This window comes from Lactuca virosa, chromosome 9 (assembly GCF_052849685.1).
Source record: "Lactuca virosa cultivar CGN04683 chromosome 9, Lactuca_virosa_CGN04683_v6, whole genome shotgun sequence".
NCBI classification, from domain to species: Eukaryota; Viridiplantae; Streptophyta; class Magnoliopsida; order Asterales; family Asteraceae; genus Lactuca; species Lactuca virosa.
Window position 1 is genome coordinate 64600950 of NC_136434.1, and position 14427 is coordinate 64615376.

A 14427-nucleotide genomic window follows, 5' to 3' on the forward strand; every position below is an offset into this window, starting at 1 on the left:
CATTAAATTCTCAATTTTTTGTTTATCATTGTCAACTTGTAAGCAGACAATTCTAATATATATTTTCTTGAATAGAGTTTGGATCCGCAACTGGGATCAAGTCAAGATTATGCAAAATTATGATTGGGTCTGCTACCATATGTATTAATGTTTGAGTGTGTGGTATGTGTGAATGTCTTGTGTGTAAGTATTTGAATTACCAACATGTGTTTCTTTTTCATTACTTTATTCATGTAGGTTTTTGGAAACATAACAGATATAGTGTGATAAAACAAAACATGTCATATTAGGTTTTATTAAATAAAATATTTTAATTAATACTTTTAAATTTTGATATGGACTACCTATGTAGATGGTTGTAGTCCTTCTGCCTTAAACAAATTTATATACAAAGTGAGAAATCCTTCTACATTAAACTGTTTATAAACAATTTTATAAATAGACAACTTTTTTTAAATTGTTAAGTGTTAATATTTTGAAATGAAAACAATACTTTTTCCGTCCAAAAATTATTGTCCACAGACAAAAAAACACACAGATTAAGGAAACATTAATTACCATTAACATTATACAATAAAATGACAGTTTTGTCCTTACTTTGTATTTAATGTTCCATTAAATGCTTAGTTGGTTAAATAATAATGAGAGAGTATTTTGGTAAAAATATTATTTATTTTTAGAAGTGGACTATTATTTTGAGACAAACCAAAAAGGAAAAATGGACTATAATTTTAAGACGGAAGGAGTAATAATAACTAATGTCAATGGCCACATATAAAGTGAAAATATACAAGCAGATATTCTAATATTTTTGTTTGTAGAAAAATCTCAATATTTTGGGTCAGTTTATAAAATAGTCCCAAATTAATTTATTACCGGTTCCAACCGGTCAAAAAGGGGTCAAAATGCGAACTTTTGTCAGTTTTTAGGACTTTTTCATAAACAAAAATTAATTTATGACTAAAACCTAAACTGGACCAAAATTTTGGGACTTTATTGGAGATTTCCCTTTAAACTACACAACAATATTTGAAAACATTAGGAGTCTAACAATTTCTTGAGAATAAACTAATTGAAAGCAATTCCAAAATGAAGAAAGACTAGAAAAGTCGATCACTTTTTGTGCAGTAAGTTGGTAACAACTGGAAAATCCGGTGCTATATCAACCGGGACCTGTAAATTCATCAAACAAGTAGATAAAAATTTAAAAATTAAACCTATTAAAGTAAGCATATAAGTATAAGTCACAAAATCTAAAAGCTATAAACATAAGTTGAATTTTACCTCAACCCTTGCCAATTTTCCCAAAGCAGTGTTGAGAGGTTGTGTCATTTCACCGTATTCTTCTAGAAGCTTCCGAGCAGCATCTTTGTCCCCTTTGGCCTGGATCGTTAGTATTTCCCTACTTAACCCCTCAACCGCACCTTCAATCTTTTATTATTTCAACACATGCAACAATTAATTAAAAAAATTGTAAAATTTTATTTTGATTTAACAAAAAAAAAAAAAAATAGGAAAGCATACCTTATCAAAGTCAACAGAGAACGTCTCCCCAGGATGCAAAACAAAAGCTCCTTTTTCAAATAGCCAGTTAAACTGTAGTGCTTGTCCTTTGCTGATTGATATTGATATACATTACATAAATAAAAAAATTCATTAGTAGTATAAATATGGAGGAAAAGTTTATAAAAAAAAATTAATGATTAGTTGAGTTACCCATGAGCTTCCTCTAACCCGAAACGTACTGATCGAAAGCAGCCAGCAAGGAAAGAAACATAGATGGACTTTACAAGGGTCTTTGGAAGCAAACCCTGGTCAACCCCACACAAAATAAAAAGTCAAACATAAAGAGTATATGACAATGACAAGTATACTTTTATCAACTGACCTTTGAAATAAGGAAATTAAGGGCCCACAAGCCGACAATGTCCGCTTTAGCTTCTTCAAGAGCCGAGTGAAGTTCTTGTAGCTCCTGTTTCATCAAGGAAACAAAAAAAAAAATCATTCCAATGGAATCAACGATTCCATTCCGTTCCCGATTCCATCAGAAAAAACTAACCAATCTCACAGTAGACGTTTGACCACTAGGAAGTGTTATTGTATGTGGTCCTATTCCATGACAACATTCATGACAAATTGTGTGAGTGAAAAAAGAGTCAAAGTCAACTAGCTCCCTTTGTTCCTTTACAATACACAAGTCTGCTATAGGCTGAAGAATTAGCTTGAACCTGTTGCATCGTTTTTACAAAACTAGTCATAAAAACATGTTAATTAAGAATCAAGATATATTATAAAAAATTATATATAATCATGGAATATTTTTCGCTTTACTTTGCCTCAGAAATATTTTTCAACATGACCATTGATGAACCACGATCTTTTACAATACGCTCATCATTCGGAAGATTAAAGGCAGCAGTTTGTGGGCCCTTCACATCCTGCATTCATTAAAAATATAAATCAAAATGTCATATATTAACTATATCAAAGTGGTTTTTTACAAGCTTTCTAGGGCTATTTTTGATGATGAGGGCATTCACGTCTTTTGTCCGATTAACTTACCCCTGAATTATAAACAAGCTGGATGACACGAATAGGTGCAGATATCACATCTTGTGATTTGTACATGTTGTCCATTGGAAGATTTTGCTCCAAGACCTACATATTTTCATTAATTAGATAAAAAAAAAAAATTTTAAAAATTAATACTGATTACAGTAAATCCAACATCACACCTGCAAATTATCCCCAAAGAGTTTAAGTTGAGCAGTTGCTTTATCATCCCGAATTCCAATAAATGTCTCAAATGTCGCCTAAAGAGAAATCACAAAAATCTTGGTAATGATTTTTTTTTTTATCTTTTTTATTTTTTTTTACTTTTACCATGAAATCATAGTGAAATGCACAAAAGAATAAAAAAAACAATACCTTGTATCCAAATAGTACATCTTCATAAGTCTCATATGGGCCAATAGTAACATCCAGCTTAGAATCCTTAAGAAGATGAAAAAATAATTAAAAGCAAATTTGATATAAAAAAAAATAATAATAAGACAAATCATATAATGGATTAACTAAATTGTGCACTGACCAATTCCATCCAAGCTATATCAGAGTCATAATAGTCATTTGAGAGGAAAGCATCAGCCTTGCTATGTAATAGTCTCTTCAAACTACAAAAATGTGAATTAACTTTATACGTATGAATTAATGGATATAATAAGATTTAATAAAATGTAATGTATACCTAGGTGAAGTGGTTAAATCCCCTGCTTTATGCAATAATTCAGCTGCTTTTGCAAGAAAGGCAGAATATTCTTGAGAGAATGGAATGATATAGAGATCAGTTGTGGGATTAGGATTACTACTAACTGCTATATTATTGGAAAGAGAGTCACTATGCCTTCTAATAACATTGAAAAAGCCTGTTGCATCTTGTTTTTCATTATCTGAAAGCCCTTTCATCCATAATTCAAATTCCTTCCATAATAAAGGAAAGGGTAAAATGTAAGTAATAGCAATGTCATCCATATACAAAGCATATAAATAGAAGTATAATGAAATAGGTGGCTATAAAACACAAATAAATGGAAGTATATAGCAATTTATAAGTATATGAAACATAAAAAATTACCATTTTATCCATATCTGAAGGGTAAAAATTGGCACCAGGTGGTTTCACAAGGGGAAATGCAGCTTTGTATTCAACACCTTTCCAACCAGCCACCTTCCTTGTTGCTTCCGGAAGCAATTTCACAGCAGAGTCTGCAGTTGTCAAAAATGCTTCATTTTCATCAAGAGAAGACCTGTAAAAAAAACCATTTACCGTTTTACCCTTTTTCAGATCATATATAATGTAGTCTTGATGACACTCTTTTTGAGATCACAGTGGATTTAATTATCATATGAGAAGAGAAGATCTTGCAAGAGAGACACTACTAGAGTATGTTTAGGGGTAGGATGGTAATCTTACCATGGACTCTTATTTATGGAATAATACTTCCATTTTAACATGTCAAACTCAGATACTTGAGCACGCCCTTTTAACCATTCCCTTAAAGATGAATTGCTAGACCAAACCTGATTCAAAGAAAAAAGGGTATGGAAATAAGAAGAAAAATACTCCATTAAAGCATTTGCATTTATTTAAAAAAAGAGAAAAAGTCAAAGACCTGCTCATAAAAAATATCATCCATTATTCTTGCAGCTTGAATGAGTAAAACCAAAGCTTCCTTGTCCTCCTTGGAGAGACCTGTCAACTGCCATACAAGAATTTGATTAAATTTCTTTTTTCAAATTAATAAGTTTCAAATTATAATAGTAAAAAAAAAGAGATGAAGGAAAAAAAAAAAAAAAACAGATTAACAGACCTCTGCATCAAGTGAGATAGGAGCATAACGGTTGAGCTTCTTTTGCAGAAGCAAACTTCGTGCTTCCATGTTGTTTTGGTACCTATCAAGAACTCCAGTTAATATTTAATTATTGGTTCAATTCAAAAAACAAAAACAAAAAAAAAAATAAATAAATAAATAATCTTTCAATTTGGTGGTATAAATATCCTTCATTTCAAATTTTATTTCCTTTCTGTTTAAACAGACAATCCAAGTTAATGCTTCAACTCAATATTATAATGTTATGGTTTCACTTTCACAACTATTTATGTATACATATAAGAGTGCTTTGGTCAAAGGTGTGTACCTTTTGGAAATTATGTCAAAAAGTTGACCATATTGTCCCTCCAAATTGTAAGGTACATATTCAGGGTCTCCTTTAACAAGTAGGTTCTTGTACTCCTCAATAGAGATATATTTAACAGCAGAAACTTCAGATTCCTACAAAGAAAAAAGAAATACCGGTTTTTTGAGTTTAATTGGTAAAATTCAAATCTATCAATCATTAAATGTAATTAATTGTACATCTTCACAAAAATAAACAATGATTGGATAACACAATACCTGTAAAGTAAAAGCTTCCAAGGGAATTGGGGCTAGTGTTGTTACAAGATAAACATCATCAAATTCATTATCAATGAACTTCCCACCATTTGTAACACTACAACCAAATGCAAAGACAATAATATCACTTCAAAAAGGAATGATCATTGTTTTGGGACTGATAGAATTATAAAAGATTCTTTAAGCTAACATTTGAAAACGTGTAATGATCTTTAAAGAATTTAGAAGCACTATGAAAGTCTACCATTCTTGCAGGAAAACAAATAGCAATTCAAAAGCATCATTCGGGAGGTTAACACCAAGCTCTTCTAGAAGCTCTCTCCTGCAATCATACGACATTTTCAAGTCATATAACTATAAACTAAAGTGTAAAATAAACATTTAACAAATATAGCATACACCCTTAGGCAAAATGCATAAAGATTCCCATTCAAATTCGTTCACATGTGGTATACTTGTGGAAATGGTCAAGAGTTCAAGTCTTAGCAACTGCAGTGTGAGAGTGTGAGAGTCTCAATTCCAATGTGGGTACTGTTGGAAGAACAACCTTTTTGCAGAAAGATTCCCAATCAACAAATTTGATCAAAAAAGGGTTTCAATAGCATCTGATAATCTACCTGGCTGTGATAAGGGACGTATCTCCAGCAGATACATGACCTGCACTAGAGATATCCCATAATCCAGGCCATGAATCCTTGTGATCAGCACGTTTTTGCAGAAGAAGTTGTTGTGTACTTTCAGCAAAAATCCATACATGAACAGCTCGGTGATAATCCCCATCTCTGTGAACGGCGCTTCTGTAGCATGTTTGATTGGATAATAAACAAAAATATCCCATGAAACTTCATATCAAACAGATTATAAACTGGAAGACAGTCTCTAAGAAAATAAGGTCAAACCTATGAGTTACAAATTCAAACTTGAAATGGATTATTTTACAAATTAATCGTTAGTTGTCTGTCATGAAGAAATTGAGTCTAACGTTCTAGTCTGTAATCCGAACCCCAGAAATCACAGAACTATTGAACTTGATAATCCGTTCCCTTTTATCAGTTTCTTATAAATGGAGTACGAAACTCGAATCAAATGTTTAACTCGCGATAGAAAACTGTGATCGTCACGTCACGCTATTTTGACATGGGGTTACTTTCAAAAACGTAAAATTGAACAGAAGATTATCTATTTTAGCAAGTAATCTGACCTGGGTTTAGAAATACCAGTTTTCAGACCGGTTTTAGTGAGGACGTCAAAGCGTTCTTCTTCATGTAGTTCATCGCCATCGCCCATTGTTTTATTTACTTTGTTTCTTGTTTGGTTAATTTTAAATTCTTCAAGAGTGTATATGATTCACCGATTATACACCCTCAATTTGCAACGGATGAATATCAATTTATATTATTTTTTGTTTTTTTTTTTTTCTAATTTATAGTTAATTCAGTATGTTCTATATAAATTTTATTATGAAATTCTCATTATAAATCGAATATATAATTAGGATTGTCTTTTTCTTCCCACTCCAAGTCCCTAAATTTTTAAAATTAAAAAGGTCGTAGATGTAAAGAAATAACAAGTAACGAAGCTTAGGCTAAATGGTACGAGGGATAATTTTGTACGTCAAAACCTAGGTGACATCCATTCTTACCGGTAAATACGGTCTCAGGTTCTAGTAATTATGTTGTAGAGTGGTTAGTTTTATGGAAGCTTAGTGAGACAATTCTTTCTATCTATCTCTTCTTTCACCTCTTTCTCTTTCTTGTTCACTGCTTCTTCACTAGTGAACACCATTTTCAAGAGCCTAATGAAATGATTGTGGAATGGTTAGATGATGTGGCTTCCTCTTCAGTGCCTTTTCACTAGTGATGATATCTAGGGTGTAAGTGAGTCGAGCTACTTGAGATCAACTCGTTAAAAGTTCGACTAAAGATCGAATTAAACTAGGGATGATACCTAAAGTTACCGTTCTTACACATAAAAAACCAATTTTTTTAGCAATTAAGCACCAAAAATACCTAAAAAGGAATTACAACTCAGCCTGGCGACCTTTAAGGTCTTTAAAATCATCAATTACCGACTTCGAATCAATGTTTTCAACAATTTCTCTTTCTATGTAAACCACCAAATTGTTTGCGAGAAAGTCATTTAACATCATGTTGTGAAGGCGGTTGTTGAATATTTTCATTGCAGAAAATTCCCTCTCTGTTGTTGCGGTAGAAACCGGAAGTGTTAAGATTAATTGAACCATTCTATCAAGCAAATAATACGTCTCGCGTTTCTAAGTTTCCACGAGTCCCTTGCATAGGTCAACAATAGTTGATACACCACTTAGCCTGGGATTCTTTGTCATATCAATATTAAAAATCCTCAACTGATATCGTAATTGAATTCTCTCTTGCTCCGTAAAATCTTCAGGATAATACTTCTCAATAAGAAGACAAATATGATCAATGTTAATCACTTTAGGGTGTTCTTTTGAAACTAAAGTAGAACTAAGACGTAACAACTCCATCGTCTGATCATTGAATCTACTATTCAACTCATGTAATTGTTTGTCCAATGTGGATGTAAACAAATCTACTCGATAAAAATGTTCAAAAGTAACATGATTATCTGTTTTTTGAGGGCGATATCGAGTAGAAGTATATGGAGCATTCATATCTGGCATATCTATTTGATATTTCCCATTAGTTCCTTCACCAAGTGAAGAATAAACACAAACTCAAATGATTTTAGGTAACAATAAGCTGCATCAGCATCTCCGCATTGAGAATAAGTAGCAGATACGTCATCAGTTATTCCTTGGAGCACAACACGAGTACAATCAAACATGTTAAGCAAACTACAAATCGGACGAAGCTGAGAACCCCAACGTGTATCACCAACTCTTGTTAATGTCCCAACTTGATTCAATCATTTTCCTGATTCAATTTCACCAAGTTCTAATAAATGCCCAATCTCAGTTGCCTTTGCCTTTTGTAACTCATCATGACGCTTACTAGAATCACAAACCACATTAATGTTGGATTATGTGTCTAAGCTCATAACTGTATGTACTTGATTTGACAGTAGCATGGTCCTTTTGGGTTGCCTTCACACTAGCAACTAGACAGGATGGCTATTGGAGATAGAGGCTGATTTTATTATTAAGAATAATAAATTGATGCATAAATATGATTTATTAATGTATTATAAGAATAATATATTAATTAGAAATCATATTGTTAATAAATATTTAATCAGAAATTAATTTGGAATTAATTTTGGGATTAAAGGAACGGATTGAAAGTGTAGGGGTAATTATTTGATAGTTGAGGCTTTGGGCCATTTGATCACCCTTATTAGGGAGGGTCGAAAATCCCTAGAAGGTTCTAGGTATTTCGTCCAAGCCCTAAGGTAAGGGAGTCCATGGACTTGCTTAGGCCTCAAGCTAAGGAATTAGGGTTTCCACCCTGAAACCCTAGCTAACCTCAAGTATAAATAGAGCCCTTAGCTCTTGAATTCGGCCACACCTTGTGAAACCCTAGAAGGAGCCGATTTTTAGAGCAATTCACTCCATTTCCTCTCTCTCATATTCACCCTCTTGCCCTAATGTGTTTGTGAGCCATTAGAGGTACTACAATTGCAATACTTGTTCTCAAAAGCAAGGATCTTCAAGTTCGAGTTGTTATTACTATATAGCAACAAAGGTATGTGATCTAATCTTTCATATGTGATTTTTTCGAAAATATCATATGCATATTAGGGTTTCTATTTGTGTTCAATTGTTGTATGTCTAATAGAGAAAACATAGATCCAATCTAGGGTTGCATGCACACATAGGATTGTTTGTATAAAACTCATCAGTGGTATCAGAGCTTTAGGTTGTTGTTTTCAATTAGATTTGAAACAATAGCTTGAACTTGACAAATTAGGGTTTATGGCAAATAAACCCTAGGGCTTGGATTTTCGAAATTAGGGTTTCAAAACCCTAGTTTCGAAATTTGTTTAAGGTTTGTTGAACCCTTTCCTTTGGCCCCATATTTTCGATTTTAGGGTTGGTTAACCCTAGGGTTTTCGAAAATACCTTCTTTCCCAATATTAGATTTCGAAATTGTTAGGATTTAGATAATATTATCTTTGGTAATTATCTTATTAATTGTTTAAGTGGATAATTAAATATTTTGAAATATCCCTTCCCCAAATTTCGAAATCTAGGGGGTAAAGGGATTAGGTTAAATTATTTTAATGGATAATCCTATGAGATTTAATAATTTAAATTAATTGTTTAATTTTTGGATAATTATTAAATTAATATTTTTAATATTTAAGATTTTAAATTAAAAAGTATTAATTTCGAAAATTTTAAATTAGATTAAAAACCCTAGTATTTTGAAATGTTTAAAATACACCCTTATATTATATATATAATTAAAATTTTAATATTATATATATACATACATATATATATATATATATATATATATATATATATATATACATATATATATATATATATATATATATATATATAAAAGAAAAGTCAGTCTTACCGTTAGTAGGCCTCATTCACGAAGCTGATATATAAGGGGTGTTTAAGAAAGTGTCCTATAAAATGACCGTCATTGGGTATCCATTCTTACCCACCGCACTCTTGGCTAGTGAGGGGTCGTTAGCCGAATGCGTAGGATATGACATTAATCCTCTCATTAATAAGTATAATGATAAATATAAAGTAACTAAATGTTTTTATAAATTCTCAATCTTAGTTACTTTAGGAAAATGTGAATTTGATGTTAATCCATAAAATTGCACATTGCACCTCGCCAAGTCGTTAGTGGAGCGTGTGTGGTTAACCGGCACACTAACTTAGACTAGCAAAGCGTGGCAATGGGGTAGCTCGTAAATTATCACATATCAATGGAGCGTGTGTGGTTAACCGGCACATTGATTAGGTGGTAAATGACATCGAGAGTACCAAACTAATTTGCATGGTTATTCACACCTTGTTTGTGATCCTTGGTATCCCAGTCACAAACTTGAAGGGCGTAATCGAGATTAAACATGTCATTGAATAGTTCAATGAATCTCAAAGAATCTAGGAATTTCATTTCATTTAAAACCTAATTCTTTTAATTTCGTTTTTCGTGGTGGAATTGGTAAATCGTCATTTACCTACCTTCAAATAATTTACAATTGGATTACGGCATCCCTCTTACGAATTGTGAATTATTGTGTTGGGTCCTAGCCTTAATATTTCATTTTGGGTGTTATATTAAGGATTCCTTATCTAATCAAAACTTTGTCCTTCTTCATTTGCAGATGTCTACCTCAAACAACGCTTCCGGTTCCTCCAACAACAACTTCTTCTCCCTCTTGAACATTTGTGCAAGGGTCACATTTGATGGTTCCAATTTCAATGATTGGATCCGCAACATTCAAATGGCCTTGCGCTATGAGGACAAAGAATATGTCATCAACAAACCGTTAAAAGAGGTTGATGAGTCCAAAGCGACTCCCGAAAAAATAGCTGAGTATGAGGCTCACTACAAGGATGCTACTAAGGTGTCCTGTATTATGGTAGCCACCATGAATCCTGAGCTGCAACGGTTCTACGAGGACTACTGGCCCTACGAGATGTGAAAGGACTTGATGGAAAAGTACTATCAAAGAGCGCGTCAAGAGAGGTACGATAGTCACCTCGTTCATCACCACCAAAATGAGGGATGTAGAGTCCATCACAAGCCACTTGCAAAGAATGAAAAGATATGTGGATCGTCTCTTGAAGTTGAATGTGAACTTCGACGAAGAGTTGGCTATTGACATAGTCCTACACTCTCTACCTCCTTGCTATGATAAGTTCAAGATGACTTATCATATGAGCAACGAGGAAGTCACATTGAGTAAGCTTCAAGGCCTACTAAGAACTGCTGAAAGTGGATTAAAAGGGAAAAGTTTCGAATCCACTCCCACTCCTACTGCTGCTTCTGTCCTGACAATTGGACATGGTAAAGGGAAGAAGAGGAAAGATCCCTCGAAGAACTGGAAAGGAAAGTCGCATGATGGATCTTCTTCAAGTGGATCCAAAGCAAAAATCGGTTCTGCTACTCCCTCCTCCGATCCAAAAGAAGCAATGTGCTTCTACAACCATGATAAGGGGCATTGGAAGAGAAGCCGCCTGAAATACTTGCAGGACATCAAGGATGGGAAGATAAAGCCATTCTTCGCATGTATTCATATTATTCTCTCTAATAACTCATCACATGCTAGTTCTTGGGTCCTTGATACAGGGTGTGGTTTTCACATTTGTTCTGATTTGCATGAACTAAGAAGAAGTAGGGATGTGGAGCATGGGAAGATGAACCTGATAATGGGAAATAGGAAGTCGTCTCCTGTAACCAAGATCAGTGTTTACTCTTTAGTGCTTAATAGTGAGTTAGGGTTAGATTTGAATGATTGTTGCTACTCGTCAGAAATGACGAGGAATATTATTTTCTTTCATGGTTTGTACAGACAAGGTTTTAGATTTTCATTTAATAATGAAATTAGTTCTATTAATGCTTATTATAATGGTTTATTTTATTTTGAAGCATTGCCTTGTAATGGTGTATATGAAACTGTGATGGTTGTAGATAACTTAGGAAATAATGTTTTGCATGTTGATTCGTCTAATGGTTTAGACAAGGCATGCTTGTGGCATTGTCGTCTTGGACATGTCAACAAGAAGTGCATAGCCCAACTCTAAAAGGATGGAGTATTTGGAGACATTTGACCTAAAATCAGATGACACGTGCGAAACTTGTTTACTTAGAAAGATGACTAAATCACCTTTCACTGGTACTTGTGAAAGAGGTGAGGGATTGTTGGATCTTATACACACAAATGTATGTGGGCCCTTCAGATCCACCACAAGGGATGCTAACCGCTTCTATGTGACTTTCACCGACGATTATAACAGATATGGATATATCTACTTAATCAAACACAAGTCGGAAACCTTTGAAAAGTTCAAAGAGTTTAAGCAAGAAGTGGAAAATCAATTGGGCAGGAGGATAAAAATGCTCAGATCCAATAGGGGTGGTGAGTATCTTAGTATCGAGTTCCACGACTATCTTAAGGAATGTGGTATCGTTTCACAATTGACGTCACCTAGGACACCGCAACTCAATGGTGTGGCTGAGAGGCGCAATCGAACCTTGTTGGACATGGTTCGTGTCACACCCCGATCCTTGTCGGAATCGATCAAGGCGTGATATATTGTTCAAAGTCTCATGACAACTATGTTATAATATGATTAGATTCAATTAAGTACTAAATATGCAAACAAGATCCACAACATATAAATACAAATCCAAATACGAACAACATTTATTACATCAAATTTAAATAGTCTTGTGGATTTCTAAGGCACAACCTATTTTTCATCAACTTCATTCTTCAAATCTGCATCATGGGTAAAAACAGGTCAACTACGAGAGTTGGTGAGTAATCTAATTTTAGTAGAGAAAATTGTGAAGTTGAAACATTTATAATTTGAAATTTGTTTTCTTTTGAAGTCGGCAAACAATTGTATTTGAGATAACGGTTTATAAATCAAAAATTGATTAACAAATGATAACAACAACAATAAGTCCTCACCCTATATATACATATGTATATATATATATATAAATATATATAGGATGGAGCATCTAATCATCATACACACTCAACCACGTGCGATCAATCACCTTAGCGTCCCAAGGCGGGGTGGTCAACCCAATAGCGCTATTATTGTCCATAACGTACCTCAAGAATACGGGCATAGTCATGGAGATTAGACTAAAAATGGTAATGCACTACAAGTACATGTAGCGTAAACAAACAATAGTTATACAATTAATGACTAACGTATAAATGTCCCAACAATGTCTCAATTGTGATAAAACAATAAAATGAAGTTGGAACATATTAGAACCACATGATACACCCCAAAAGTATTGAAAATTATAAAATATGGGGTAGATTACTCACTTTAGTCCCAAAACGAAATGTGTGTGTCGTACGATAGACGGTTCGGGTCAAAATGGCGTAGAACCTAATATAATTAATAGTTTTGGTTTAGGAACTGCTAAACGAGAATAGAGTACTAATACAAATAATTAGACACATATTCTTATATTAGATGAATTAACAATAATTCATTTTGATTATAATATTAAGGTATTCATTTGTTAAATGAATTTTAAATTGAATTAATTACTTTGCATAATTAATTTATATTTTCAATTTAGGCCAGATTTTAATAATTTCTTATTAAAATAATAACTTGCCCAATTATAATTATTTACAGATTTTAACAATTATTTATATGAAATAATCATTAAAATGCATTTTTACATGCTTAAATACTTAGGAAAATGGTTTTAAATAGTACACAGTATTGAAAAATTATGAAATTATTAGGAAATCATTATTCCATACAATATTAATTACTGTAAAATTTTTATATTTTTCTGAACTGTTTTAGTATTTATTTAATACTTTAATGATTAAACAACAACAAAATTCGGGAAAAATAATAAATGATTCCCAAAAATTCTGTAAAATTAACCATAGTTTTATAACATGATATAGAGCCCAGTGTATAAGTTTCGGATATTTGTGACTATGGGAAGTATTTTTTATATATTTCATTATTAATTAATCAATAAAATCATAAATAATAGTAAACAGTAATATAAATGCATGAAACTTCATAAATAATGTTTAATCAATATATTGGTCATCCCAGAATTTTCTCAGAATTTATAGAATGCAAAAAGTATTTTATGTGAATTATTGCCCTACTTTATTGCAATAATTATAGTAATTCAATAAAAATAAGTTATTTTCTGAAAATTTCCAGAACTTCTTATTTTATTGATGGGATTCTGAGAAAAATCAGGTTTATGCATAAAATGAGTTTTAGATATTTTGGTGGATTTAATTTGTTTCTTGTATGAATATGAAACTTTTAACAACATACCTTGATGAATGCTTCAAGAGGGATGAAGATTTGAGTATAATAGATTGTTCTTGGCTGGAATATGAGTATTTCTTGGATGAATTTCGAGATTGAGAGTGAGAGAAAGAATAGAGAAGGTTTAAGTGGTGAAGAGAATAATGTGTTGGGAGAAAAAGGAAAGGAAAGTGGATGGGAGGTGTGAGTGGGAGACCATGGGAATAATCTTTTTGCTTTTGGTGGTCTTCATAATTTCCCACTAACACAAGCATCTTTTACATAATTAATATAAGAGTTTTATAAAATTTAATGTAAAGTTTATAAAAATAGAGTTTTATAAAATTTAATGTAAAGTTTATAAAAATGGAGTTTTATAAAAGATGAGTTATTATTTGATTATAACAATCTACTTTGATTTGAAGTTTAATTATAGCATTCAAGTTTGATTCTTTTAAATTTAATTAGAGCATTATACTTTGATTTTATTTTAATATGGTATCATAATTTAATTTGATT

The 14427-nt window shown here is 32.4% G+C and overlaps 2 protein-coding genes across 2 annotated transcripts; both read right to left on the minus strand.

Moving 5' to 3' along the window:
- Positions 1-973: 973 nt before the first annotated feature.
- Positions 974-6291, minus strand: LOC145137840 (nudix hydrolase 3-like). Its single transcript, XM_079071975.1, has 21 exons — positions 6157-6291; positions 5573-5752; positions 5200-5277; positions 4956-5052; positions 4699-4832; positions 4371-4452; positions 4173-4259; positions 3974-4080; positions 3635-3806; positions 3248-3480; positions 3092-3173; positions 2929-2994; positions 2736-2813; positions 2563-2658; positions 2332-2438; positions 2060-2228; positions 1889-1972; positions 1717-1811; positions 1525-1615; positions 1285-1431; positions 974-1173 (listed from the first exon to the last, which is right to left on the minus strand). The coding sequence occupies exons 1-21, from the start codon at positions 6240-6242 to the stop codon at positions 1114-1116; spliced, it is 2331 nt and encodes a 776-aa protein (XP_078928101.1). The 5' UTR covers positions 6243-6291; the 3' UTR covers positions 974-1113.
- A 936-nt stretch (positions 6292-7227) lies between these two features.
- LOC145139312 (uncharacterized) lies at positions 7228-7617 on the minus strand. Its single transcript, XM_079073179.1, has one exon. The coding sequence runs from the start codon at positions 7615-7617 to the stop codon at positions 7228-7230; it is 390 nt and encodes a 129-aa protein (XP_078929305.1).
- Between the last annotated feature and the right edge of the window lie 6810 nt (positions 7618-14427).